Raw genomic sequence first — 27363 nt, forward strand, 5'->3', positions numbered from 1 at the left:
GATCACTCCGATCAATGCCTACTCATCAAAACAGCTCAAAATCTGCCAATTAGAGCTGCTTTGACAAGGACACTGTCCCACGAAATCCATCAAGGATGCATGAGGCTATGTAGGCTCTCTTGTATGTGGAAGTGGTATGTTTCCTCTGCACCATAGGCTCACACAAAAAGCAAATGGGACATAACCCCATGTAGTACACACTAGGTGCAACACTTCCACAGATATGTTTTGGATAAAGTTCTTCCATAATAGGGTGATCAGACAGTAGGTAAAAGGCAGATTCTTGCAAGCTTTTTCATACTTTGTCCACTCTGTATGATGACAGAAAATAAATTCATGGACCAGAGCCACAAGGTTGTCTGACCGAAGGGTAGCAAAGAGTAAGAGAGCTGCACATTGGTATTTCAAGAGAGATAAATGCAGATTGTGTGAACAATGTAAGTACTGTCCCCGTGTAGTGCATGTGCTCAGTCACCTTCACCACGGTACATGACATGTACGAGGAGCATGATGTAGAAGTGTAGTGTGCATGTCAGACAGTCAGCTGGATGTTGTACAGGTAGCGCAGTGGTGAGGCTCACCACAGAGGAGCTACACACAGTTCCAATACCACGGTTGCCACCTGTTTGCCAATACCATAGTCTGAAAAAGGCGAGGTGTGAAAGTGCCCCGAGCATTGAGCAGTGCTTACAGTCATACTCAACCTTACTCGTGAGAAAGGGTATGGCGCGCACAGAGTACACTCAGCGAGCAGTGTGCAAATAGGGGTAGTACGAGATAGTGGTGGTGATGAACAGTGGCAGTAGGTCAACTATGTGTGCATCAGAAGGAGACAGAGTCAACAATTGACATCCGCCATGCAGGCATCCATTGTGTATGGGTATGTGTGATAGACATCCATGGCCATTGGTGAGCGCCAGTGAGCATACGTGCTCAAAGGCGGGAAGTAGTGAGCACTCAATGATGTCGCTGAAGATACGCTTGCAACTCATGACCAGTCTGGTTTGTACAGTGAAACTGTGAATGGCTCATTAAATCAGTTATAGTTTATTTGATGGTACCTTGCTACATGGATAACTGTGGTAATTCTAGAGCTAATACATGTGATCAAAGCCTCGACTCCTGAGAGGGGTGTATTTATTAGATAAATGATAGTCGTCAATGTGAGATGATGGTGTTCATGAATAGGGGTAGTGAGAGATCACGGTGAGCGGCCAGGCAGGTAATCCTGCACCATCGGTTGGCATCCACCTTAGCAGGCGGGACTTGCGAGCATTGTGCATCGATGCTGGACATATAGCTGCCATCTGTAAACACCTTCCCGCAGCATAAGGGCATCCACCGTCATTGGTGGGCATCCACCGCCATCAGTGGGCATCCGCACGAAAAGGCGGGCAGCAGCAGATGCTGTGCATCGACACTGGACATGGAGCCATCTTCCGCAAACATGATGTATACGTTACGATAGTCATCAGTGTCCTTTTAGCAGTAGAGAGCAATATTCTTGAATATCGGGAATAGGGGTAAGCCGAGATGATGGTAGGGTGTGGGATGAATTTGGGACAACCGTGGGAACGTTCAGTATAGAGACGGAAAAAGGAAAGTTTGATGAGGCTGTTGCCAAACAGGAGCAACTCAGATGGACTTGTTGCGGCGCGCGGTCAGTCTCTCCTGTCTTCCACCACCAAAGATATGTTTTCCGTCCTCGCCTCACGCGTTGTTCTCCGCACGTCTGCGCTCAATTCTGTTAGGATAACTCGCTTCCCTGTTCCCGTGTTTCAGACGATCTCATCACGTCTGCAATCGCCAACATGGACACGTACTTTCCTGACAGCCTCCTCTGTGAGACTCGCCCAGGCCGCTGAGGAACCTACCGCGGCGAAGAAGACAACAACGAAGAGAGCCACGATTGGTAGGACTAAGACTTCGAAGAAGAAGGTGGCCAAGAAGCCAGCTAAGAAAGTAGCCAAGACGGCAGCGCAAAAGCCAGGGAGGGGGGTTGATCCCGCCAAGCAAAAGCAAAAGGCCCTACTGGAAAAGAAGAGGCGTTCGTAAATTTTTTTTGTAAATTTGAACGGTTGTGCTGACAATTTCATTCCTCGTGCGACGTTCTTGCCATTGCAGAGGCCAGACAGGTGTACGCTGAGAACCGCCCTCCGAAGAGACACGTATCTTCTTACGGCGTCTTCTGGTCACACTATGTCAAGGACCACCCCCTGAAAGGAACGCCTTCGGAAGATCTAATATCGACGATGAGGGCGGGTGCTGCTGAATGGAAAGCTCTCAGTGACGCGGAGAAACAGGTTGGTCTCCCTCTTGTTGTGGGTAGAAGTAGTAAAACTATCCCCTTTCACCAGCGTTACGCCGATGAAGCTCGGGTTATCAACCAAGAACGTCGGCAGAAGTTCTTGGAATATGAAAGCTCGCTCGATGTTGCTACGCTCAGGACTGTCAACGCCGTACGCAAGGCCCATGGCAAACACAAAATTCATCGAAAAGGTGAAACAGACATCAGGTCTCTGACGTCGTTTTCACGGTGTGTAACACCATATCTTTACACCCTGTGCGCCACCTCATTGTACTCTCCATCGTCAGCTACTTTAAGCAACACCGTGCGGAAGTGGAGATACCTGCGGACATGCCGAACAAGGAGAGAATTCCTTACAGGATGAAAGCGCTGGGGCAACGCTGGAAAGCAATGAGTGATGTGGAGCGTCAGGTCTGTTCATTTTGCGAACTGCTGGTCTGTGACGTCTTTGAGATTCTCGTCCACAGCCGTACGTGACCGCATCGGCTGAGGGGAGGGCGCAGCTGGCAGCGGAGAAGGAGAGGACCACATAAATTCGCGCGAGATCACTTGGAGAACCCCCCCATGCGGATGTCGTATCGCTTAGGCAACGTTTCATCCGTTTATCGTTGATAGTGACACAAGTTTCGATTTCTTGAGCTCCTTTCGATTGTCTTCACTTGTTCTGCTTGCGTCTTATCTTCTGTCAGCAGGTATCCACTTCCGACCCTATTTCCCCCTTTAAACTATACGATTTGTAGTAATTGAGCCCCATTTCATAGGATGACCGGTAAAATATCCTGTGGAGCTCTGGCAATTGCCATCGTAGGTCTGGCTCAACTCCCGGCCCATGTCTTCCTCGCTCGCAGAGAATGCGACTCAGCCTTGCAGATGAACCGGATCGTCAGCTAGCATACAACGTATCAACGTTAACGCAAGTATTTCACTGATCTACTAGGCATAAATCAAGATACATCCATGGAACAGAACGGCGAGGAGTCAGGGGGTAACAACGAGCGACAGCGGATTAAGGAATCGGGGAAGGGGTATACATAACGTAGTGTAGATATAATAGAACGACGTAACGAGCAGCGGATGAAGAAGAATAATAGAAGAGAATAGCTAAACGTTTGCTGGAGTCCCGCACGAAGTCCTCTACCTCTACCTACAGCCGTACGCGTGGGGGCATGCACCGTCAGTCTTTGTACGTCCAGCGGCAGTTACAGACGATGCCCAGGGACGGCCCAGAATATCATGGTCAACGCAACCATGCACGCCGATACCAGGACGCTGACCCATATCGCGCGCCCAAGTAGAAGTTTCTTGACATAGGGTTCACGAATGCGCAGTGTACGGAACGGTGTAGATTCCGACTGGCCCAAGAAGACGAGGATTGGATCAAGTTCATATTGGTGAGAGATCAAGAAGAGAATGGCGACTGCGAAAGGGAGAAAGAGCTGCGAAATGCGTAACAACTGTCAACCTCGCACTCGCTCGACCAAACCAACAAACACGACTCACGAAGAAACGCTTCGACTTCGGCTTCACATCGAGGAAAATCAAGGAGAATCCCACCGCTAGCCCGACCCAGAGGACGACGAGCCCTATAATCAGCCGCACCAGCGCTGACACCGGCGTCAGGTTGCCGAACGCTTTGGCGCGCAGGAAACGCGGGAACGCGTCCTGCTCCATCGCACGGAAACAGTATTCCTTCTGCGCGTGGAACATGTCCGGAATTTGCGCCATGATGCTCGTCTCGCTCTGTGACTTGGGCTCGTGCCCGCTGTTCAGCGGAAACGCGTGGATGCGTAGCGCGGGTGGTAGATAGATCTCGTGGTTCTCATTAGAACCCACCGTGCCCACTGGAGACAGGTAGCGGAAATAGATGCGCTCCGCGGACGCGATCAGGTTCTGACGCGTGATCGCTGCCGAGCGGGGGATGATGGTGGGTGCGCGCGAGGCGCGCTTGAACAGCGTGGGCGTGCGTCCGGACAGAGAGAATGGTGTCGTCGACCGGGGCGGCTCCGTCGCGACCGCCGTTCCTGCCGATGTCAGACGCGGGCTAGGACTGCGCACGGCCTTCTCATCTCCAGCAGCAGCCAGGTTCTGTCTGTCCTGGTCAGATATGACGTCCCCGGTGCTCGTGGTGCTTCGCTTCGTGCCCATGTGCGGGTTCAGGCCCACTACCGTGCCGTAGATTGACCCGCGCCTGCGTGCATAGTCCCAGTACTCCGGCCAGTCCTCCCTGATGGTCCGCCCTGACTTGCGCACGTCCTTGAAGTATGCCCGACATAGGTTCTCGTGCTGCTGCACGTCTAGCCAGAAATCCAGGATATCCTCCGATCCTTCGCGTTGCAGAAACAAACTTCGCGTGTCAGACGGCGATGCGAGGGCGCTAAGGTGAGTTTGGAGGGCAGAGAATAACATCCATAACACTCACTAGAACATGAACAAATCGACGGGTGGTCGGGTGCGCCTCGAGAGCACCTCCGTGAAGGATGGAAGGCGGTTCTTGCGGCTGTCCGCGCCATCGTCCTGTCGACGCTGGTCGTCGTCCATCGCGGTGAAGGAAAGCGTGGTCAACGTGCAGAACGGTCGTGACGGTCGTGGACAACTTCGATAGAAGCGAGGCAGTGTGGGATCGAAACACCGCACTATAGCTGGAGGAAACGAAGTTGCGATATCTCTGGACCGGACGGATCATGAGACACACGCCCCCAAAGCGTTGAGTTATGTAACGGATGCACATTTATTATTTTCCCGCGCGCGGGCTGCGCGCGCCCCCGGGGTCTTTTCCCACCCTCACCTCGCGCGCCCTCCCTCCAGAGTCTCGCGCGCGCGCGGCGCGCCTTCGGTATATATATTTGCACTCCTGCCTGTGCACTTTCTGCTTAGACTTCACCTTTGAGCCCATGGTGGTGTACTGTAGTACTAGGGCTTGCAATATTTTTTTGGAAATGAATATCCGGATGCCTCTGTGCAATTCCTCGTTTCACTGTTGCCTAAGTCACTATGTCTCATGTTTACCTTTCTACAGCTCCATTGTGGCGGGTACGTGCAAAGAAAAAATTTATGGTTGGCTGTGTAAGTAATGTGTGTATAACTTGAATAGAATATTGTATTTAGCTTCCCCAGCTGATACTGATGGTACTACGAAACTCGAGCCCCCGACCCGACGGGTCAGGAATTCGCGCTGACGTCAGTGGCACTACTGCAGGTGATCAAATGAGTGCGTTATTCAATATCCTGGTGCGCAATATAAGCACGGAATAGACTCGAGAAGTATTATTCAAATAAACCAGTAAGTAATTGAAAAGAAGAATACTAATCCTATATTCCGAGCCACAATACTAATGCCACCATGAGCTCAAAGGTGAAGTCTAAGCAGAAAGTGCACAGGCAGGAGTGCAAATATATATACTGACGGCGCGCGGCGCGCGCGCGAGACTCTGGAGGGAGGGCGCGCGAGGTGAGGGTAGGAAAAGACCCCGGGGGCGCGCGCAGCCCGTGCGCGGGAAAATAATAAATGTGCATCCGTTACCTCATAAAAGCGAGGCAGTGTGAGAAGGACCTCGGAAAATAGGCCAGCAACCCTTATCCAGCGGAGGCAAAAATGTCTAAGTGCCGGGAGGCCAAATCCGACGTTTTTGTCCGATTTGAACGAGGGTTCGGCACTTTTTCGAAATTTTTGTCCGGATGGCAGATGAGGGTCTTCCAAACCCATTTTTGGTCCAGATACCGGGATAAGGCTTCAAAAAACAGTGGTTTTTGTCCTGATGCAGCAGCAGAAGCTACAAAACATCATCGCAAGCTGTGATGAGAGGCCAGCATTGAGCACAAGCATAGTCAACTTCACACATTCAACACTAGTAGTAGCACAAAGAAATGTCTGAGTGATTCCAACGTGTCATAGAACAGTATCAACCTCAATGGCACCCCTTCGGCCCGCATGGGAGCGCGTTATTATACGGATATAGGTAGTCACATGCACACATCACAGGGGTTCCGAGAATCCTGGAAGACTATGTTTGTGGGCACTTAATTCTCAAATATAGGTGAACCCAGGTGGATATGGGCCACAAACGCCCGTAGCGTGGATAAGGGTTAGGGCTGAACACCCTCTGTCTGTCTGGGAAAAAAGTAAGGCTTCCAGAAAAAATTTCTCCCATATGTCCGGACTGGATCAAGGGTTGGAGCCAATTTTGAGCCCAACTTTGTCCGAATTTACCCAAGGGTTCTCAGCCAATATTCCGAGGTCCTGTGTGAGATCGTTAGATATTCACGGACTCGACTGGCTCACTTAAAGGGATCCCCTCTTCGCGTTTTTCCATCCCTCCTCAACTCGTCCCCATCGACAACACAGGAAGCATTACCACTTTTATCCATTGGAAATAACTTGGCAAAAAGCATGGAAATCAATGATATATTTTCAGAGGAAAAACGTCAAGAAAAAAGTGAGAAAAGAACAAAACATTCTCACAGTTTTTCGCTTGGAAATAAGTTGCCTACCATATCAGGCAACTGGACATGCCAGGACATGCCAAAACCCGGACAAAATTACCATATTTGGCGACCAACTTATTTCCAGTGGAAAAACTGCGGAAATGCTTTGTTCTTTTACACATTTTTTCCTCATGTTTTTCCCGCAGTATAACTTTATTGATTTCCACACATTTTTCCAAGTTATTTCCTCGGGAAAAAAGGGGTTATGCATCCTGTGCAAGTTACTTGCTTACACTTTCTTACTACCATCTCTCGTGAACTGTTTTTTGCCGCCATGGATCCTGCTTATCAGAACAGGAGTAAGTGACACCCGTCGTTCCTCTTCATTACCAGTGCTGAGCGTTTCCCGCAGAGATCGTCAACCTGAGCGACAAAGAGCTCAGAACCCTCAACTTCTTGGGCCAAAGTGAGCTGCTTCGTCATTACACGCGTCCATCTCCCACTCATGATTGTCCGTCCACCTTGTAGACGTTGCTCCGGGTGTCAGAGCCATTGTCGACAAAGTGAAGGCTGACCCCGTGAACCTTGGCTGTAAGTCTCTTCATCTTCTTTCTTGCGCATTTCAGTACCCACATACTCACATCTTTTTGCGTTTCCAGCCATGACCTGCTTCATGGTCGACTGTCTCAATCGCAGGTACTCAGCCCAGCCTCCCCCACAAGACGCTGTGGCATCTTCCACCTCTCCCACCTTTCCCACCTCTCCAACCATCAGCGAGGCCGATACCATCTTCTCGCAGCTCAGTAACGACTCAGACGCCCTCACAGTCATTGCCCCCGCACTGATCTCCAAGTTCGAGATGAAGTACTGGTATCACGGCATCTCCGGCAACCCTCCCGAACTCATGTGGCGTTCCGATCTCGAGACCAACCCCTTCCCCATCCCTGCGCTTGGAGCTCGCTTCTTCAAAATCCCCCAAAAGACTGCCCATGGTGTCTTCAATACGCCGCTCAACGCTGTATGAGGTACTGTCACTCCTCAGATCTTAGCATCGATGAAGGACCGTGGCCTTAAGTACTCTGCGCTGAAGACAGCACGCTTCTCGACCGTCGAGGACGGCAAGGAAACTTTTGGCCCAGTCGTGGTGTGGATCGCTGTTCGTCCCAACACCACCAATGCCGAGGCTGTTTGTGATGCCACACCCGACATCCTTCAAATCCTCGCTGACTTCCAGATCACCGATGTCGTTGTCGAGTGGTACGAAGGGTCGGTCGAAAGGCTGGTCGGCCCACCTCTGATGAGCATCGAGGACAACACCAGTTCGGCCTCAATCACCCCTTCAACGCTGGCCTAGGCATCCCCATCGCCAGGGAGTCCGACGATGCGCAGGGCACCCTCACGTTCCTGTTCCGGGAGGTGAAGACCAGCAATGGCGACCCCAGCGATAGGATCCTTGCCCTCACCAACAAACACGTCGCCTCCGTCGACACGACCACCCATTACGAGTTTGACGGGGCCAACCCTCAGCATATCCTTGTCTGTGGTGAATGCCGTCTCACTCGTGCCGTCGTCGAGATTGAAGACACCCTCAACACAGGGCTTCACGATGCCGTTAGACTTGCCGGAGAATTGGCAGACTTGGGGTTGAAGCCGGCCAGGAAGAACAGCACGGCCCTGGGACGCAAGCAGATCGCCTTGGATGCCAAGAACGAAGACAACGCCACTCTCCAGATGCTCTTTGCCGAAGTCCAAGCCCAGTGGCAGGATATCAACGGCCGCAGGTTCGGTGATGTCGACTGGGCTCCCGAGATCTCCGTCAGGGTTGACGACCGTCACTACACTCGCGACATTGCCACATTCACTGTCGATGAGGCAAAGCTCGAGAATTTTGAGCGTAACATTGTTGACCTGGGTGCGTTCCGTCCCCTTCATTCCAATCTTGCTTACTAACATTTAACTCTTCAGGAAACCAATACAGCGCCGGTGAGCTCGAGGATCTCTTCTGGCCCATCGCTGCCGTTCGAGAGGGCAGGACCATCCCAGCCGACCTCCAGCTCCCCATTCATCGCACTCTGCCTCGCCGCCTTGTCAACAATCCCGACACGGAGGACAAGAATGGCGAGCCTCTTTATATTGTCGCCAAGTACAGCAACACGACTAAGCTCACATTGGGCCGCTATTCCGGCATGGAGGCCTATACCTGCACCGACCTCGGACTCGAGTCCAGGGAAGTGGTCATCTATAACTATAGCAAGAAATCTGGCGACTTTTCAGATCATGGCGATTCGGGATCTCTCATCTTCATGGGTTCTGGTGACGGGCTCGCCATCCTGTACTCAGGAATGCCTCGAGGTATGAATAATCACGTCACCTATGGTACGCCCCTCTGGTGGGTCATGAAGCAGATCCTCGACAAGTATCCCTCTGCTGAGTTCTACGGCATCACCTACACCTTCGACTGAGCGCAAGCACATCCAAGCTTCGTCCTTGACATTCCCCCCTCCTCCTCCCCCACTGTCTTTTCTCCTCGTCTTCTGTTTTTTCCTTCTTTTTCGACCGGCCTTTTCTATCTGCTTCTTGTCTCATTGGTTCATGCACGTTTTTTGATTCTCGATTCGCTGCCCATCGTTCATCCCCTTTTCTTTTTATCCTTCATGCTAGTAACTGACAATCTTTGTCATTTAGCTCTTTGGTGGATTGCACGCTTTGTCTGTTCCTTCGACGTCATCTCGGCTCCCTCTCTCTTTCATTCTCTCCAATTTTTGTTCGTTGTCTGGTTATCGACGGAGCTGGTGGATGTCTTGACTGGTGAATCACTGCCCTGGTTCGTTCTCCATCTTCTACTTCGTATCTTCCTACCGACTGAGAACAACCTTGACGTTTAGGTACTGGATCGTCGACTTCTCTCTCAGGTATGTCTGGTCCTCTCTCTCTCTCCCGTTTCTTAATACGTGCAGCTCAGAGCTCTTTCTTTTAAGCCTTTCGCCATGTAAACTCGCAGCCTCGTCCGCCCACATTGTATGACTGTTTTTCTCGTCTCGTTTGTTACTATTCACCCCTCCCCTCCCCACCCCTGACTCACACATCCCTCTCCAATACCTGTAACGTTGCTACGTCTTTGAAATGAACATTATCTGTGATGTTGTTTGTATCCAAAATGGAGTGGGGTGCCGGCCATTGGTCACGTGGCCAGCCTGATTTGGAAGAGCACTTGTGCCAGCGGTGTAATAATTCGTTCAAAGTGTTGCTAACCGATCAAATCAGGGAGAGTAATCTCCCTGATTTAGGAACTCACTTCTAAAACAGGTAGTGTTGTTGGCAGAAGTCTGCCGTTCTGCCGTCCTGTTCTGCCAAACCGGCAGTTGCTGGCAGTTGCCCAGCAGGCTTGGGCAGAACCTGGCAGAAGTGCCAGTCAAACTGGGGCTATAGTCAGCGGGAGAGACTTTAAGGCTTAAATTATCTCCTGTATTCAGGTGTGAGTATCATAGACACTGACTGACACACAAATCTTCCGATTGGTCCGACAAATGTCCAAGTTGGGGACATTTCCATGCTCCGAACAATGGTCACCTGACATTTTAACCCTAACTTAGGAGATGAGAGCGTAAAAATGGACGCAAATGAACTCAGCTTCGCTCATACAAAGCCCAAGAGTCTCAATTGACCAATTGTAAGCTTTCTAGTTTTCCGTCCAGTTGTATGTTGTCCTTCTATCACAGACCATGCAATTTATGAGCCAGGAGTTTCGCCAAGTTTTGCCACCTCTGGCAGTTGCCGTTCTGCCGGTTCTGCCGGCAGAACTCCCTGATTTAGTTCTGCCCCCGATACTAAAAACAGGGATGTATCCCTCCGGAATCCGGGAGAGAGAGGCACTTCTCCGACCGGTCGCCGACACAGGCCGACGACAGTCTGACTTACTCTACCGTGACTTCACTGCCACCAGTACCACTCCACCATGTCTTTTGCCAAAGCCTTGTCACCGGCGATTAGGGAGATACGGATTCTGTGTTGTCAGACGGGATTGGCCTCGGCGGGAACACGGTACATCTAAGGACTGAAACTTAACGCGCGTTATTGATTCTTACACGATGTCTCGTTAGCCAATTCATCTCGTCGACATATCCAATTCTCAAGAAACATAACCCAGACCTCCCAATTCTAATCCGTGAAGCGAAGGGGACGCCAGCGCGGGTTTTTGCGAGATATGGTGAGTCTGGAAGCCCGGTACTCCGCTGCTGTTCTGACTCGTTAATTTCTGGGCTCGCGCCATCCTTTCTGCTGTACTTATGTTTTTAGAGCGCGGTGTAGAGAAGCATGTCGAGGTGGATAACCTGTCGTCCTCAGATGTGGCGTCGAAAGTGGCACAGCTCCTGAACGTGTCATGATTCCCAGCTTGTCAGTCCTGGCTTGCGTCAAGTGTCATGAAATTATTGACATACAGAGGAATGTGGAACATGGAGGTACCTTCTATGCTAGTATTCATTTTCTGAGGACACTGTGAAAAGCTGAGCTATACGAACTACGCTCTGGAAGCTCAGCCTGCCCAAATGGCTATGCCAAGTCTCAACTTCATCTCCATTATTGTGTTCGCGTGCACCCGATGTACATCCTGTATTCCACCAGAGGTAAGCATCTTTGGCTTCAATGTGCTCGCGTGGGACGCCTACAGCTGTAAATGGGACCTTGCACGAGGGGCTTCATGAGTTCACATACCTACCAAGTTACTCGTTCCTTGCCTCCCTGGCTCCGTTGGGGTCAAACCCTGGGTGGCCATAGCTGTAACAATTATCTATCAGTGCGGAGGCCCACGCTTGCAATGTTCTTTCGACCCTAACATATCCACCCTGCATGCTTCGCTTGATGTGGAGAAGGTTTGCGACGACTTTGGGTCATAGATACGGAGCCGACGTCTGAGAGAATATTGGATCAACCTGGAAGGTATTCATGCTCGCTTCGTGGGTCCAATGGGCGAACCTCAGTGCCCGATACGGATATCATCAGCGCCTCCGTCCACGCATACTTTTCTGTGTTGTGGAAATCGAAGCGACGATGGGGAATTGATGCGCGATTCACAGATAGAGAAGTACATTTACAGGAAGAATACAAAGGAAATGACGTAGTCGCAAACGTTTGCTAAACAAGATGAATCTAGAATCGCACCAGCACAACATACTCCTCAACCATGAGTTCCTTGTTGCCGTACGTGATGAGTGCTGGGCGAACAAAATCACGACAGCGAGCTTACGCCGATTGCAGTGAAGCTCACCTTTGGAGCCTCCTTATTCTTGACCGACTGGAGCTCCGAAGAGCTGACCAGGATTCTCGAAGACGGGAATTTGGGAAGGACCGGAATACTGCAATACGATCGAGTCAGTTTCACATATGAGAGTAAAGAGGATAAGCCATGACATACCGGTGTTTTTCCCCATTGATCTTTGCATTTCTGTTCGAATTTGTTGAGGCTCGCGTATTGCGGAACGAAGCTGCTGCCGAATGCCTGTTGGACAGTCTCGAGCGTGATCATGTACCTTGGATCATCGAGGCGAGACGGGGCGACTTTGAGGCTGGGATGAAAGATAGAAGTCATGTCAATCTGCTTGCTTTCAAGACGCGTCTCGTGTTGGATGACTATCTGTGCCGCAAACGACAGCTCTTCGTACGCATTGTGGGGCTGCGAAGTTCCCCACTGCTCAGGTTTCGGCTGGCCACTTCTCTGCACGAAGGCAAGGTCGAGGTTCACAAATGATTCAATCTCCCCCTGGCAGAAATGATTAATCAATATCATCGAGTTTAACGCGGATCTCATGCTCACGGCGATCCAGAATAAAGCGAGATCGGCGAGTTCGTGCCGGGCATACCCACCGCCGACGTCAGAATGGGCTCCTGGGAACCACACCTACATTATATTAGAGTGCAGGACGAACGAAACATTCAGGACAGAGAGATACCTGCTTGAAAATTTGATTCCGGTTGAGTCCACGTTTCGGAACTGTCCACAAGGTAGGCAAGAATTTCTGTCTATTCTCCTGCAAAGACAACGCGTGGAGAGCTACATCGATGGTCGGCGGAAGGCTTGTGTCCTTGATGCTCAGGGCATCAATTGTGTTGAGCACGGAGCCAACAGTGTCCCACACTGCAACACATCTGTGGAAGTGATGAGGATCAACGTAAATTCGTAAGCTCCTACAATTGTGCCGATCAGAAATCGTGATCTTACTTTATCCTGACACGTCTTGTATCAGAGGGTATGTCGGGCTTCTTGCCGTCTACGAGTGCACGCCAAATTGTGAAGAACAAACCCATACTTGTGCGTGTTAAGAGACCAATCAAGTCCTGACAAGCATTGATACTGCTCTATAATCTGGCGACATCATCAGCGGTGAAATCACTCACGATGAGGCCAGCCAATTTCCTCGCCGTGTAAGCTCCCCTTAAGTGGATGATTGTCGAGTGAGTTACCATGGAGCGCACTGAAGTTTGTGAGATTACCTAGAAAATCTATACGTGTTCACCTGGATCAACAATACTACGGCCGGGTATGCTGACGATACTCACCCAAAGATGCAGATATCGTCTCCATCCTCATAATTCTGTGCGATGAATGCATAGGCATCACGAATCTTGCTCGCTACAACAGCCGTTTGTGAATATTACGCGATTGGGTGATCTATGACGGTGCAAACTAACCAACAAGCACACCAGTCATTTCTGACAGAACATCAGCAGTCTTACTGTGATAGAGGTCTTCATCATGGTCATTCACTCACGGGCCAACAACTGCTGTAAATCGGAGCTGCCTTCAAAGTCAGTCTCAGCGCCCACGCCACTTTGGTAAAACACGATCTGCGGCTTTCCATCCCTTCAGAGGATATTATTAATAACTCTAGATGCAATCGCAAGTACGCGTGCGCACTTCGTACGAGGAAGTACACTCCGAGCTAGTACACGAGATTAGCATGAATTTCATAAACCATAGAGGAAGATACCAACAGAGGCGCAGAACATTTGACGCGTATTGTTGATTGCCAGTGCCACCTCGAACCGCTATCAGATAATTGTTAATCGAATTGCAGACGACGACACTTGACACATCATACGGGGTTCATCTTTCTTCGGAGCAGTCTTCCCGGCGTCTGTAATGTTAACACCAACGAGAGATTGAGCACCGATAACAGTAGTTACTCTTAGGTACGTACCAGGTTTATCAAAGAGGACCTGCACATCGTCGGGTCGTATCCCCCCGGCACGCGCACCTGTGTCTGGCACAGCGCTCAGGATTCAATGTTGTTGTAATTACAGACATGCGAAAGCAAAAATAATACGCACCAGACTGTGAGAGCTGGCCATCCATGCCGGTCCCATCGCAGAAAACAAGGAGTGTTTTAGAAGTCATGGAGAGTGGTGTACTATGGGAGTGGGGTTCTACACAAACTGCGAATTGTGGAAACCGTGGTCTTTATATACCACGACGGCCTGGTGCTCCAAACAACCACCAATATCGGAGGTAGGATCATTCATGTATCAGCCGATAGTCAGGTTGGTGGTCAAATGGTGCAACGTTGCTCGCCGGGGTTAGAATCCTCCGAGCGGGGTTAGACGTATCACTGAGCTTCATGGATGGAATGGAACCTGTCCCATATCCAACGGGGCAACAGGGGGCAACTTCATACACGCTAAAGAAGAGTATGATCTCACGTGGGGTCTCTGTGAATGGAAGGAGAACTATGCATACAAGGGAAACTTCAAGAACTTACTTAAGATGATGGTGTGGCTGGCATTAATTGATGAACATTGAACTTCCATGCATACTATATTGGGCTTGGAGCTGGCCATGCGCCGCAGCTGCATACTAGTAGCTCAATTCTGACCAAACGTTTTGAACCAGCACACTGCACGCCGACGGTTGGCTCCAAGTAAAATCAAACATTATTTGAGATTCGTGCCCAATAATGTTTGTGAACACCATATATATCAAAGTTCAGACTGACAGGAGATCCTCAACTTCAGCTTCAGGTTCCACAGCTGTACGAACCTTCGACTGCGGTAGTGGCTGTGTCCACTTATTCTCCGTTTGTTCTCGCCATGGTACATGTTTGATCCCTGGTCAATCTTCTACCTGGAAAACTGACGCGGAATGCTCCCTAGGCCGTTGGCAGCCATTGGCATGACAGTGTCCGTGCCTCTCAGTGTTAGCAAAAACAATGCATCAATATCTGAGATGAAATTGTCTCGCGCTACAAAGAGCTACCTACGCTATCGAAGCTATCGACACAACAGCCAAAGATCAACAGACTAGTAAACAGTCAGTCGTCAATCTTCAGTCAGATCCATATCCTCGCTCGACTCCGCAGGCCCAATCGTCATCCCGTGGATCCCAAATGTCATCTCTGCCGTATCCTCGCAGGGCCCGATCTCCATCACTACTCCCTTACCCACTTTCACCCTCCCACTATCAGCCTCACCCGCGCCCGGAGTAGACGTCATGGCGTTAGATCTCGGGCCCTCCACCTCACCCGTCTCACATTCCTCTCGCATCCTCTTCGGCGTGGACGTCCGCGCCAGTGCCGCGCTCCGTGAGCGGAGGTACCCGCGCCCTGCGCTGCGCCCGCGGGTGAGTGTGATGTTCGGGTGCCCCTGGATCTGTATCATGGGCCGCGTGGCGGGGAGTCGCTCGCTGCGAGTCCTGATTACACGACGGCCCACGGGTGTGGGCGAGTTGATGTCCGCCGCAGCGCGGGTGGACTGCGACCGGGTGACGCGCCGGTCGACAGTATCCAGCTCAAGGTCCCGCAGAATCATGTTGGGATCCTCGGGCGGCCCGGGAACAATGCGACGCCGCTTATGTGCGCGTCCATCAGCGTAGCCCGCTCCGCTCTCGTCTTCCTCATGCAGGACGCCTAGTGAGGACTCTGACCTGCTGCGATTCGCAAGCGGGGACGTGGGGCTGCGGAGCACCCCCCGCTCGTCGTCCGCCCAGCCGTGGCTCCTGTTCGCGCGCGGCGCGGGCGGGACGCTGAGGCGGAGCCCGACCAGTATCTCGATCGCGTTGCGGATGCGCGCGTCCGAGCGCGCGGGGCCTGCGTCGATCCGGAGCGCATGTGGGAGCGCCGCGTTAAGTGCACGCGCGACGGCGAGCAGGTGCGCACGCGGCATCGCGAGGAGGTCTGCGTGGCAGCAGAACGGGACGGCGTGCAGCGCGGTGATCACGACCGTGTCCGTGTCGGGGTCTTCGTTCTGCAGCGCGACGCAGGCGGGCGCGGGTCCTGGTGCGGGGTTCGGAAGTTCTGAGGAGGAGTGGGAGCGGGAGGACGAACGGGCACGTTTGCCGAGCGCCGGAGCGGGCTTGAACACGTCGGAGAGGAAGCGGCGCATGGTAGGCGTGAACGGGTTCTTCGCCCGGGGTAATTTAGCCATGTATACCGGCGAGTCAATCTGGCAGTTGAGGAGGATGTGAAGAGGCTGACCAGACTGTTGGTGGGTTTATAGATGGCGCATTCGATAGCAGACTGAGACTGGAAACGGAATTGTGATCGGGCAATGTCAGCTGCGCGGTGTCTACTTTGAATTCTGACGGTCAACTCCGACTACCCAGTCGATGCTGAAATACTGCTGATTGGACGCATCTGGGGCCTCAACGTTCAGGCCTTGACCGCAGAAACTGATAGGTGGTCAATTTTGAGGGAGACGGTCTGCTTTGGAATGCGTTCGCTGATGCAGACGGTAGAACCTAGAGCGTGGTCGGGCACTGTCAGCGGCATCCTCCTCACGGTTTCCTCAATCCATACTGGAATGCATTGGGATTGCAGCCGAACCCCGATACCGCGACCCCATATCGCTGAGCTCAGAGATGTCGCTACACGCGCGTGAGATGAGGTCTATGTCATTCCGCATCTGATACACAATACATACGTGCACTTCACAAGCTTCACATCTAAAGCACTACTCCCAGGATAAATATTTCATTCCGACATTTCGAATCACTAGAATTCCCAGCACATTCGCTCTGGATCTCGCACGATCAGACCTAGAGATGTGCGAGCACAGCGTCTGCGCCGGACACGGTGACATCGGTTCCAGGTTCAACCTACAGCCCAGTGTAAGCACGATGTCACAACGCCTGGGAACGCAGGCTGAAGCTACTCACCTCGACGTATTTGATGACGAGGTCGTCGAGGATGATCGCATAGCGTGCGGTGCGGACACCGAGGCCGCGAGATGACAGATCCACGGTAAGGCCCAGCGACTTGGACCACGCCGCATCGGCGTCCGAGAGCGCGAGGATCTATGAGGGATATCGTGAAATTCTAACCGTACAATACGTCTTGTGATCTCTCACCTTGTCCTTAAGCTCCTGGAAACGTGCCCAACCACTCATAACAAAAGCATCGTTCGCGGCGACGACTGCGAGGACGTCGACTCCTTTCGCCTTGAATTGGTCGTACTTCTCCAGGTACGGCGGGAGATGGTTAACATGACACGTCGGCTGCCCGATCAACGCTGATGAGGGCGAAGGCTACTTGAAGTCAACTGAAACGTACCGTGAAGGCGCCCGGGACAGAGAAGATAACGACCTTCTTGCCCTTCCACTCATTTGTGGAAAGCTGGATGGCTATGAATTCGCCGGATCAGATAATCGAAGACTCAATCGGTAGGATCAAGTGGTATGGGTATACTCACGAATGCCGCACGCGGTGTGGGCGTCGAGTTCTAGGGTGTACGGAACGTAGGTGAAGGTGCCGCTGGGAACGACGTCGTTAACTTTCACGGTGGGGGCCATTGTAAACGCTGGGTAGAGGAGTGAGAGGCTGGAAGAGATCACGTATGTGTCGCACCCTGTCTCCAAGCGCGGATTTATAGCGCGATGGGAGTCACGTGGTTCGAAGGGGGGTTAGTCAAAGGCTGCCAACGCCCGAAATCCGAGGAGATGGTGAACAAACTCCCATGCTCGAGAAATGTCGCGCGTCGACGTCGTTGCTGCGTATACCGCCACTCCCGGCGGCGAAGGGATCGCGCGTGGGTACTATCTCCTTTGGACGACGATTGGGTGCAGTTGGCGGCGTTCTTGTCGATTGGCCAAACAGCCAGGTCATGTGGTGGAGACTGATCAGTGCGAAGCCACAAATGAGACCGGTGCTCTTCGGGGATGCAGCGGACCCGAGATCCTCGCGTTCGGGTGGTAGACATCTTGGCGTGTTGCACGCCGCATCCAACTTGACATCGGAGAGACTGACAAAGAGCGCGTGACGGGCACGGCGCGAGCAGAGTGCTGACATCCACATGCGTGAGCTTGCACGGCTGCAGGTGACATGCTGACGGAGGACTGGCAGTGGCGAGACAGCAAACGCGGGCGTGCCCAACACTGATTACTCGCGACGCGTCGGGATCACATGTTTCCGAGTCTGAACTTTCTGGATATCCCCGTATTGCAATGTCTGACCTTTCTGAACATCCCCCGTATTGCAATGCCTAAGACTACAGGTAGCTATCAGCTAAATACATGGAATTACAGAAAACGACCATACCAACTCCACATCCTAGCATGCTACATGGCGCACAGTTCGTGCCTCCATGTGATAACGAAGACCAACAATCCGATACCGCCTCAGGCGACGCCATTTCCACCATGCACGTTTCCGATCACGCAATGGTGCACCCTTCCGGAAGCTTGGGCATTCCATCAGGCCCCACGTCCAGGCCTGGGGGAAGAGGGCCCATGATTTCTGCTGGAGGTGACCCGTAGCTTTGCATCTGCAGGAACAAGGGAGTATGCGGCGATGAGGTTATATGCGCTGGAAGCCGACGTAGGGAACGCGTGTGGAACGAAACTCAAGGACTGACCTCGTTCATAAGCTCCACTATACGCACGCCCTTCTGCACGTCCTGGTCCGAATATGTCGGATCGTCGAACACCGCAAGAATCTTCGTGACGACCGCGTGCTGGCTATCGTACCGCTTCTTGTCCTCCGCGCTGATCTTCGACGCGTTCTCCGCCAGGTATCCGGGGAACTGTGAAAATCAGTACGTGACGTTGCACATCGAGAGCTTAAAATGCACCTTGTCGTGCAACTCCTTGAGCGGGTCGTACAGGATGTCCTTGCTCATAAGTTCTGTCATCATCTGCTCGAGCAGGCCTTGCAGGTCGTCCTCCGACTCGCCGCCACCACCTTCAGCTTTCAGCTGCGAGAGCAGAGCTTCGATTGAATCTGGGGTGGACGCGTCTGTCTGAGGGACGGGAACGAATATCAGCCCTGGGAAGAAGGCCACCACCACACCATGCACCTGCAAATTCGAATTACTCTCTTTGAGCTTCTCCATAGCCCTCCGGATACTCGACTGGAACGAGTCCGGCGCGTGCTCGCCGCCCACACTTGCCTGGTCCTTGCCCTTCTCATTCTCCTTCGTGCCTGTTCCCGTCCCCTTCTCTTTCTCTTTCTCTTTCTCCTTGCCCGCTGTTTCCGCAGCCAGCCCGTCAAAATCCACAGCTCCGTTCATGCCCTCGAGCAGCATCGCCTCCCACGCGGCCCTGAACGCGTGCTGCCGCTCCTTGTCCGCGTCAGTACCCTCTGCTGTTCCGCCGGCGTGCAGCTTTGCCGCGTCGGGGTCGAGCCCCGCCTCGCTCGCGATCTCGCGCATGAGGGACTCCATGCCGCGCGTCAGCTCGCGTGCGAAATCTTCCGACAGGTCCGTGTCTGGGAGATCTGCGAGTGGTGGGTTGGCTTTGGTGTTAGTGTTGGTAGAAGGCGCGGGCGCGGTGGTCCTGGTGGATGCGGACGCCGCGGATGAGGCCGCCGGGGGTGCTTTGGCGGGTTTGGGTTGGCTGAATTGCTGGAGTACGTCTGTAATTAGGTGGCACGGCGTAAATTTTCATTCTGATAAATGCGACCACACGCACCGTCGAGGTCGTCTACGTCTTCGTCAACATCGACGCGTGCTTTCGGTGGGGCAGGCATTGTCGCGGTGGTATCTCGCGTTCCGGTGGGTCTTTCGTGTGGCGATGAGCAGTGTTCGTGTTCGAGTGGATACTTGGACTCTCGACGGTATTTTAAGAATGTGATTCAGTCGGACAGGTGATATCGGTGAGGCCGAGTGAGAGCACTAATAACTCCAGGCTTACCCTGTACTATCTTTGTAACATTGGGTGTAGCGCCGGTAAGAAAAATATTGTTACTTGGTATGCTGGCTGTTGTTACTTTGTTAGGATTAGTTTGTTACTGGGTAAGAAGTCGTCAGTGACTCCTTCGGGACCGAGATCCTAACCTTCACGCCTGCGGGATACCCATCCTTGCAGAACCACCGCAGGGCGCAGCCCGACGCATTCAAAGGATTAACTCTTGACGGCCTCTACCTCCACTGTGCATGTTAGCATTCCGTGACTTGTAATTGGACATGTTGAACCTACTGCACCTCAGTTCGGGCTCGGGCTCCTCTCTCCCCTTCGCCGTGCTCTTACTCGCGGGACTCTCGACGGTAACGGCGACAGTCGTCTCTGCGACATCGATATTTCTGCACCTCAAGAACTATCGCAAGCCTGTACTGCAACGGTGCGTGCTTGGTCTCGTCGCTCTATTCGCGATTGCTCATCGTCTGTTGCTACTGTTCATATTCGTATTCGTGCATGCCCTGTTCGCTTCGTGGTTGTTCATCTGCTTATGTCTGGGTTGCGTGCCATCGCTCGTACGGCGCCTGTTGGTGTTGCAGCATGGTCGTGCGTATCATGCTCATGGTGCCTATATATGCCATTTCGTCATTTATTTCGCTGTTCTCGCTTGAGGCGGCATTCTTCATTGACGTGGTACGGGATATCTACGAGGTATGTCTTGGATCTCCTTGATGCGTAATGGAGGGACCACAGGTGGAGGTGCGCTTTGCAGAGATTCTAGATTTGTTGGAGTCGGAGGGTGGATCCTGCGGCGTTGTTTGCAATCCACATTGTTTGTGAGCTGAACGTTTGGCTGTCTGGGCCATTCGCATGGAAAGGTGCAAAAAATCACTGAAACAGTACCGTGGGCTTGCCTCCTGTTCGCTTACGCTCATAAACTGCGGCCTACATTAGCATTGGCTCCATATATCCCATCGCAGCTCCTAGCTAACTCTCGGCTCGTCCACAGGCGTTTGTGATTTACTGTTTCTTTGACCTCCTTATCGCATACCTTGGTGGGGAGCGATCGCTTCTTATACTCCTGCATGGCCGTCCGCCCAAGTATCCGATATTCCCGACAAGTATATTCTGGAGAGAGGTCGATGTCAGTGACCCCCACACATTTTTGTTCCTCAAGCGTGGCGTCATTCGTGAGTGGCTAGGTATTATTTAATTACCCGTCCTGATTGTTCTACAGAATATGTCCAGGTGAAGCCGATGCTTGCACTGGTCACGGTGATTTTGAAACTTTTGGGCAAGTTCAACGAGGGAGATCTTCGTGCGAACTCCGGCTACCTCTATGTCAGTCTTGTCTACAACGCCAGCATCTGTCTGAGCTTGTATTGTTTAGCCATTTTTTGGATGTGCGTGAACAATGATCTCAAACCCTTCAGGTACGTATTCACGACTCTTTCGAGTTTACCGAACTGATTTGTAGTTAGACCGATGCCCAAGTTCCTCTGCGTGAAGGGTATCCTCTTCTTCTCCTTCTGGCAGTCGATTTTCATCTCCATTCTCGTGGCCGCGGGGGCCATCACGAAACTTGGCCCATACACGGACAACGAGCACATCTCACTCGGGTTGACGGACTCGCTCATATGCTTCGAGATGCCCCTCTTCGCGATCGCGCACATGTATGCGTTCGCGACGCGTGATTTTGTCGACCCCCAGACAATGTACGTCGCACGCATGCCTGTGTACTACGCGTTCCGTGATGCGTTCGGGCTCAAGGACGTCGTCGAGGACACTAAGGCGACCCTCCGTGGCGAGCACATGGACTACCGGGAGTTCGAACCGAGTGAGGGCTACATCCACCAGGGCGCCGGCCGCGATCGCCGCATCAGGGCGGGCCTGCGGTACAGCCAGGGCGGGAGGAGAAAGTATTGGCTGCCGCAGCACACAACGTCGACGCGCCCGCCGGGAAGTGTGGAACGGCACGTGAACAGAGTGGTGGGGACAGTCGTGGGCCAGGACGAGGCAGAAGAAGTGTATGCCCCCCTCCTGTCGGGCCAGGCTGAGAACGTGGTGCATACTGCTGCGGATTTGCGATCCCTGCCTGACGAGGGCTTCGGCCTGTTCAGCGCCGCGCACGACACGGGCGACGGGTACGACCTCGAGTTCGGGGACCTCGATGATGCGGATGAGGAACTGTTCGAGCACAGCAAGAAGTACCTCTTCGGCGACTACCATTACCCATCCGTGGACGTGAGCTCCGAGGTCGCACGGAAGACGATGTGGGAAGAGGAGGAGCGGATACTACGCGACGAGCGTGGGGCGTACTTCTCGCCCGTCCTCGGGCCCGGGAGGGTGCTCGGGCGCAGCGGGAATTACGGGGCGACGGGCAACTTCCATCGGAGTACGCCTCGTGAACGACACGATTCCGATCTGTCCGACGGGGCACGCCGCAGGGGAAAGTTGCGGGGAGACGTCGCTCCGCCTCCGATCGAGGTGGTCATCAACAAGGAGGACGACCGCCTGCCCGCGCCAGACATGGGTGAAGTGCGACTGCGGTGGACAAGTGGCAAGGAGCATGTGCTGCCCTCCCCGCGCGTCCGTACCCTCTCTGCCAGTGCCCAACCTGCTCTCGCGCTATCGGGTTCGGCATCCCCGTCGTCGTCGTCTGGCAGTCCGATGATGCGACCGCCGCCGTCGCCTCGCACGGAAATTGAGCGCCCCGCCCTTCCTCCAGATGCAGTCGACCTCGTCGTAGAGGACCACCATGCTGCGCAGGATGAGATGGTTTATGAGCGGCGGAAGGGCGAGCCGGCAGTGCGCGGCGGCGCAGGCCTGCGCAAGGTGTATCGCAGAGGCTATGTGGTGGATGACGGCGAGGCGCGGGCGGAAGGGGATGGAGGGGTGGAGGATGAGTCTGGCGACCAGGACGCGATGTTCACAGTAGGCGACGACGTGGACAACATCCTTGACGCCGAGGCCGAAGTGATAGACGAGACGACGACCATTACGACTCTGGAGACACCTCCTGCACATGCCCACATTGTATATATTAGTCCTACCATTCCTGATAATGAGAATCCGTGGGCGTGACCACTAGTCAGTTCGCTTTCCTGTTATATCATGGTGGAAAGGCCTCACATCCTTGCAACATGCTATGTAAAGAAAAAACCGAACGACCAAACAACATTGCGGCAGCTGAAGACTCTACTCAACGGGCTCTTGTTCATGATTTTCGCGCCGGTCAGCCCGGGCCCCATGCTCGCGAAAGTTCACCTGGCACCGGCGGGTAGCGTACGCCTATGCGTTCGTCGAGGAACGGGCGGGCTACTTCTCGGCGACAATGACCTTTTGGGGGAGATGTTCACTGGGCGGAGAACATCCTGCACGGGGTCGTCAGCACATGCCGACGCGGAAGCTAATCCCCAAGCCCTATGAAGAACAAAGCTTGACATTATGCCGGTCAGATGTAGATATTTTCTTTGTCCATATCAAACATACGAAAAGACAGCTAGAATTCACGTAGATATATGGATTCTCCGCTGGGCCGCCAGGAGAACCGCAGAACACGCCCGCCAAGTTGTCCCGCACACGGGAGCAGCTTCCCTGGCCCGTGCTCCACGCTCAACTCATCCTGAAAATGACTCTCGAGCGTAGGCTCGTTAACCAGCCTCTAATAGATAGGAAGAAAGAGTCGTTCCTCTCGATAGACCTCGAGCGGCAGATCAACAAACTCCAGACGCACCCGCTGGAGGATCACCGAAGCGCAGTCCTGGGCAATGAAATCGAGGTGCGCATATTGCGTGCTCAAATTCATATACATTTCACCTAAAAACGGTGTACATCAGTAATGAACTTCATCTACTGAGAAAGTGAAGAGAGGTACCGCCGACCTCATCGGAGCCACGGCAAATCAGCGGAGCTTTGAAGCAGAGATCGTCAAACAATAAGAGGAGAACGGTGTTGGCCAAAGTTGAAAAGCTTGGTTGCAATGCCATCCTGGAAGCCGAAGGCCATTAAGGCGGGAGGCAGAATTTGATTAACCTTTGACGAGATCGGCGAGAATATGCAGAAGCTTCTCTGACACACTGTAGATCTCCGAGATCACAGGTTCAGCTTGTTCAAGGACGATATGAATGTAGTAAGTACGTGCAGGCAGAGGGGTTAAGTATCCACAAGAACTGCACTAACGACATTGTCAAGGAAGCACCTCGCTTGAACTTGAGCTAAGATGTGAGCAGGGCAGAGGGGGGGGGATGACGTGGACAGTCAATTTCAGATATATTCACGAGTGCAATTGATTATTCACAAATTTTCTGCGGGTGAAGGCCTTCGAGGTGGGCATTCCGTGAATTCCTGGTCAACTCTCGCAAGATGAACTGCAAGCGGGGCTCGACCGGGATGGACAGGGCAAGGACTTCGAAATATTGAATGCGCACTTCAAAGAGTCGCTTGTGGGGATCTTGCAAAGGAGCCGCGCCGGATATGATGGTGCACTGGGCACCATAGAGAGCTGCATAGGGAAGTCCGTCTTGCTTCTTCCATTCGCTGATAACCGGAGCAGTATTCCGGCGGTCAATTGACGCCGTTAATCCTCCAGAAGGTGGACGGGCCGCCTATTCAGCACCAGACAAAGTGCAATATTTAGGAATGCGCAGCGGTGGAAGTAATGCCTGAATCGCATCTCGTACAAGTAATCATACAACCTTCAGAGGTGGGCGACTTGCCTCCAGTAGCCGCAGATTCGCATCTGGTTTATACACAAATCACAGTTAACGTCTCCTTAATCTCCTGCATTTCTACTGACTCGCAGACGGTAACCTCATCTCAGTGATGTAGTCCATGCCAGGGCATTCCCAGATGCGGGTCACGACGAGCCCTGCCTTTTCGGCAAGCACGCGGAACTCCGCTGGAGTGCGCTCCGCCCCGTTGAACAAGGTCATCATCAAAAGATCGAGCTCGTGGGCCGCGCGCGCAAAATTTCCGTAGTTCGCAAGTAGGGGGAACGGGGCCGAGGGCAATTCGGGACAACCCAAGGTCGTGTTCAAAACTTTGTCCACAATCAAAACGCGGGACCGCTCGCTGAGCGCAGGGCGAAGCGCTGAAAGGATGTCGACGCAACGGTTGTCTTCCCAGTCGTGGCTGTTGTTGGAAGATCAGACGTAGACTGAGACAAAGGAGGATGTCTGATTCTCACATGATGTGACGCAGGACATACGCATCAGCACCTACAACAGGGTTCTCTGTGAAGAGATTGTGCGGCATCAATTTGACGCGACCAGATTTGAACGCTTCCGGTTGTTCGTCTTCCCACAAAGAGTATGCCTGCTCAATTACCGGAGCGCGGTCCTGGACGACGAAGTTGAGGAGTGGGTATTGTTTGCACAGATCCATGCACATTCCACCTGCAATGCTGCATCGGCTAGATATTCTCCTCCAAAAGTAACATGAAACACACCGACACCACCACCGACATCAACGAGAGTTCCGGAACCGAGAGACTCCCATGGAAAGTCTGCGAGGGGCAATGTGGTATCGTAAAAAGACCAATGGGAAAGCATATGCCAGGCTTACCGTATGAGGGTGGCGTTCCAAGGATGCGATCGCCACCAGCCATAGCGAGACCGAAAAGTTCGAGCGAAGGACGCGGCTTCACCGTTCCATCGGGCTGCACCTCACCCTCCTCGAGCCATTCCCACTGAGCCAAGTCGGTTCCAAACGCCACTTGGAAGGGAGTACAGGTCGCAGAAGTAGACCAACCCTTTACGGGATCAGCGAGGACCTGTGGCAGCTTGACCGAGGCCGAATAGCTCTCCCGAGAACTAAGAGTGTATTAGCTTGGATAACGGGTAACAGACCGTACATACACAACAAGGATGTAGGCGCGCAAGTATTCGTTATTCACTAGAGCTGCACTAACGGTGTTGTTGGAGAAGCATCCTTCCCGAACTTCGGCAAATATGTGGGCCGAACAGAGGTTACGCATGATGCGTGCTGGTATAAACGCCGGTCAGCCTTGAATCCATTCATCTGTCAATGAGACTGAGAACGTACAAAGTTTCTGGGGATGAAGGCCTGTCTCCTTGCTAAGCTCAGAGATAGGCATCCCGAGCTTCTGGTCGACCGCAGATAGGTGATCTGCAATACGATGCTCGGCAACAACGTGCAGAGCACGGGCTTCTGAAAATTCCGTAGCGACTTCGATAAGCCGCTTTTGTGGAACTTGTGCGAGCTCAGTGAATGAACCACAGGTGGATATGATGGTACGCTGGGCGTTGCGAAGAGCCGCAGAGGAGAAAGTGTCCTGCTCGCCCGCCTTGACAGAAGAGTCTTCCTTCGCCCACTCTTGTATCATTATCTGAGAGGCATCTGTAACGAGAGCGACGAGAGCGAGAAGTTCCTTCGCACGAGCACTTGTGGCAGCCATAGTCAAAGTTGTGTGCAGTTGAGTGGGGCCACAGGCCTGAGTCTCCTCTTTATAACAACATCTCTTACCTTCCCACATCTGTTGTTACCGCAAGGAAGTGGCGCTAGCGGTCTATTTCTGCAGACTTTCCAAGAAGCAAGGACATCACGAGTTCTTCCAGGAGGTGAGATCTTCCAGACGAGTGATGTTCTAGGGAGACGAGTGAGGTAAATCTACAGGGGGACGAGTACAAAGTCAGCGCAAGAGACGCTCATTGGATGATCTGTGGAGTTCATGGGGATTTAGATCGTCTCAGTGTCCGCTGTCCGCTGACATACCTCCGACATCAAACTTTCCGGAGATCTTCCCTTGTGGTAACTCGATGACTCGCCCATGCCCAAAGGCAGACGTTGGTGGATTGAAAGAGTTCCGAAACTGTTGCACATTCTTTACTGGTACACACCTTCCCTCAGTTTCTATAGCTCGCAGATAGCAGCCTCATTTCAATGATGCACTTGACACCAGAGCGCTCCCAGATGGGCCTGCCACTTTGAGGCCCGCCTTCCCAGCAAGTGACGGAACTCTGATGGCGTGCGTTCTGATCCACTGTACAGGGTCGTCATGCCAAGATCGTGCTCATGAGCCAAGAAACCGAATGTGTCGTAATTGGAGGAAAGCAACCTTGCTTAGCAATGAAGAGGGGGATAGCGAAGAGTTGTGTTCATCACCTGTTCAGCGATCGGCGGATGACGGGGGCGCAGCACGGGGAGAACATCGATACCGCGGTTATCTTCCAACTCGTAGCTTCCATATTTCAGACGAGTCTGCATGTAATGTAGGAGAAGGACGAAGGCTCACAAAATATGACGAAGTGTACCTCAGCTCCCTTGATGACGGGATTCTCCATAAATAACCCGAAGACTTTAGGCCACATCGGGGTTCCAGGAGACGGTGTGATGATAAGCTTTGGTCATGTAGGTACTGACGAGGGTAGTCGTTGGTCAGTATAGGTCAGTACACGCTTTACGGATTTCTGGATAGGTAGTGATATCCTGAGGTACGAAGGTTGAAGCAGAGTGCCTACCATCTGCCTCGGGAGACTAAGTGCGAGTAAGTAAGTAGAGCATAGAAGGCGTA

At 52.7% G+C, this 27363-nt stretch overlaps 11 protein-coding genes across 11 annotated transcripts; 5 read left to right on the top strand and 6 right to left on the bottom strand.

Annotated features, from left to right (window-relative positions):
• Positions 1-1692: 1692 nt before the first annotated feature.
• SCP_0601810 (predicted protein) lies at positions 1693-2841 on the top strand (the record flags this gene model as incomplete). Its single annotated transcript, XM_027759315.1, has 5 exons — positions 1693-2047; positions 2125-2303; positions 2358-2536; positions 2596-2719; positions 2776-2841. 5 exons carry the CDS (start codon positions 1693-1695, stop codon positions 2839-2841), a joined length of 903 nt encoding a protein of 300 aa, XP_027615116.1.
• A 666-nt stretch (positions 2842-3507) lies between these two features.
• Positions 3508-4846, bottom strand: SCP_0601820 (hypothetical protein; the record flags this gene model as incomplete). Its single annotated transcript, XM_027759316.1, has 3 exons — positions 3508-3744; positions 3809-4652; positions 4728-4846. The coding sequence occupies 3 exons, from the start codon at positions 4844-4846 to the stop codon at positions 3508-3510; spliced, it is 1200 nt and encodes a 399-aa protein (XP_027615117.1).
• Positions 4847-7064: 2218 nt separating this feature from the next.
• SCP_0601830 (hypothetical protein) lies at positions 7065-9723 on the top strand (the record flags this gene model as incomplete). The annotated part of the gene is made up of 9 exons (XM_027759317.1): positions 7065-7089; positions 7143-7196; positions 7259-7321; positions 7390-7748; positions 7791-7996; positions 8101-8642; positions 8696-9146; positions 9616-9642; positions 9693-9723. 9 exons carry the CDS (start codon positions 7065-7067, stop codon positions 9721-9723), a joined length of 1758 nt encoding a protein of 585 aa, XP_027615118.1.
• Positions 9724-10685: 962 nt separating this feature from the next.
• On the top strand, positions 10686-11115 carry SCP_0601840 (NADH-ubiquinone oxidoreductase 10.5 kDa subunit; the record flags this gene model as incomplete). The annotated part of the gene is made up of 3 exons (XM_027759318.1): positions 10686-10771; positions 10831-10937; positions 11027-11115. 3 exons carry the CDS (start codon positions 10686-10688, stop codon positions 11113-11115), a joined length of 282 nt encoding a protein of 93 aa, XP_027615119.1.
• An 894-nt stretch (positions 11116-12009) lies between these two features.
• On the bottom strand, positions 12010-14123 carry SCP_0601850 (hypothetical protein; the record flags this gene model as incomplete). Its single annotated transcript, XM_027759319.1, has 15 exons — positions 12010-12084; positions 12144-12488; positions 12543-12626; positions 12679-12874; positions 12948-13063; positions 13124-13160; positions 13220-13228; positions 13286-13358; positions 13418-13438; positions 13498-13589; positions 13644-13668; positions 13721-13774; positions 13828-13863; positions 13927-13989; positions 14057-14123. 15 exons carry the CDS (start codon positions 14121-14123, stop codon positions 12010-12012), a joined length of 1293 nt encoding a protein of 430 aa, XP_027615120.1.
• Positions 14124-15040: 917 nt separating this feature from the next.
• SCP_0601860 (hypothetical protein) lies at positions 15041-16144 on the bottom strand (the record flags this gene model as incomplete). Its single annotated transcript, XM_027759320.1, has 1 exon — positions 15041-16144. The coding sequence occupies one exon, from the start codon at positions 16142-16144 to the stop codon at positions 15041-15043; it is 1104 nt and encodes a 367-aa protein (XP_027615121.1).
• Positions 16145-16754: 610 nt separating this feature from the next.
• SCP_0601870 (Putative peroxiredoxin) lies at positions 16755-17507 on the bottom strand (the record flags this gene model as incomplete). The annotated part of the gene is made up of 5 exons (XM_027759321.1): positions 16755-16814; positions 16875-17012; positions 17067-17213; positions 17269-17339; positions 17408-17507. 5 exons carry the CDS (start codon positions 17505-17507, stop codon positions 16755-16757), a joined length of 516 nt encoding a protein of 171 aa, XP_027615122.1.
• Positions 17508-18367: 860 nt separating this feature from the next.
• SCP_0601880 (Peroxisome biogenesis protein 19-1) lies at positions 18368-19680 on the bottom strand (the record flags this gene model as incomplete). The annotated part of the gene is made up of 5 exons (XM_027759322.1): positions 18368-18478; positions 18569-18736; positions 18785-18952; positions 19010-19566; positions 19623-19680. The coding sequence occupies 5 exons, from the start codon at positions 19678-19680 to the stop codon at positions 18368-18370; spliced, it is 1062 nt and encodes a 353-aa protein (XP_027615123.1).
• Positions 19681-20116: 436 nt separating this feature from the next.
• SCP_0601890 (Transmembrane protein 184 homolog) lies at positions 20117-22913 on the top strand (the record flags this gene model as incomplete). The annotated part of the gene is made up of 5 exons (XM_027759323.1): positions 20117-20271; positions 20429-20540; positions 20839-21019; positions 21067-21262; positions 21311-22913. 5 exons carry the CDS (start codon positions 20117-20119, stop codon positions 22911-22913), a joined length of 2247 nt encoding a protein of 748 aa, XP_027615124.1.
• A 310-nt stretch (positions 22914-23223) lies between these two features.
• Positions 23224-23671, top strand: SCP_0601900 (hypothetical protein; the record flags this gene model as incomplete). Its single annotated transcript, XM_027759324.1, has 3 exons — positions 23224-23289; positions 23347-23610; positions 23669-23671. The coding sequence occupies 3 exons, from the start codon at positions 23224-23226 to the stop codon at positions 23669-23671; spliced, it is 333 nt and encodes a 110-aa protein (XP_027615125.1).
• A 948-nt stretch (positions 23672-24619) lies between these two features.
• SCP_0601910 (O-methyltransferase gedA) lies at positions 24620-26247 on the bottom strand (the record flags this gene model as incomplete). Its single annotated transcript, XM_027759325.1, has 6 exons — positions 24620-24962; positions 25018-25225; positions 25279-25335; positions 25395-25642; positions 25688-25814; positions 25875-26247. The coding sequence occupies 6 exons, from the start codon at positions 26245-26247 to the stop codon at positions 24620-24622; spliced, it is 1356 nt and encodes a 451-aa protein (XP_027615126.1).
• Between the last annotated feature and the right edge of the window lie 1116 nt (positions 26248-27363).

Source organism: Sparassis crispa, assembly GCF_003851025.1.
Source record: "Sparassis crispa DNA, contig_000005F, whole genome shotgun sequence".
In the NCBI taxonomy this organism is placed as follows: domain Eukaryota; kingdom Fungi; phylum Basidiomycota; class Agaricomycetes; order Polyporales; family Sparassidaceae; genus Sparassis; species Sparassis crispa.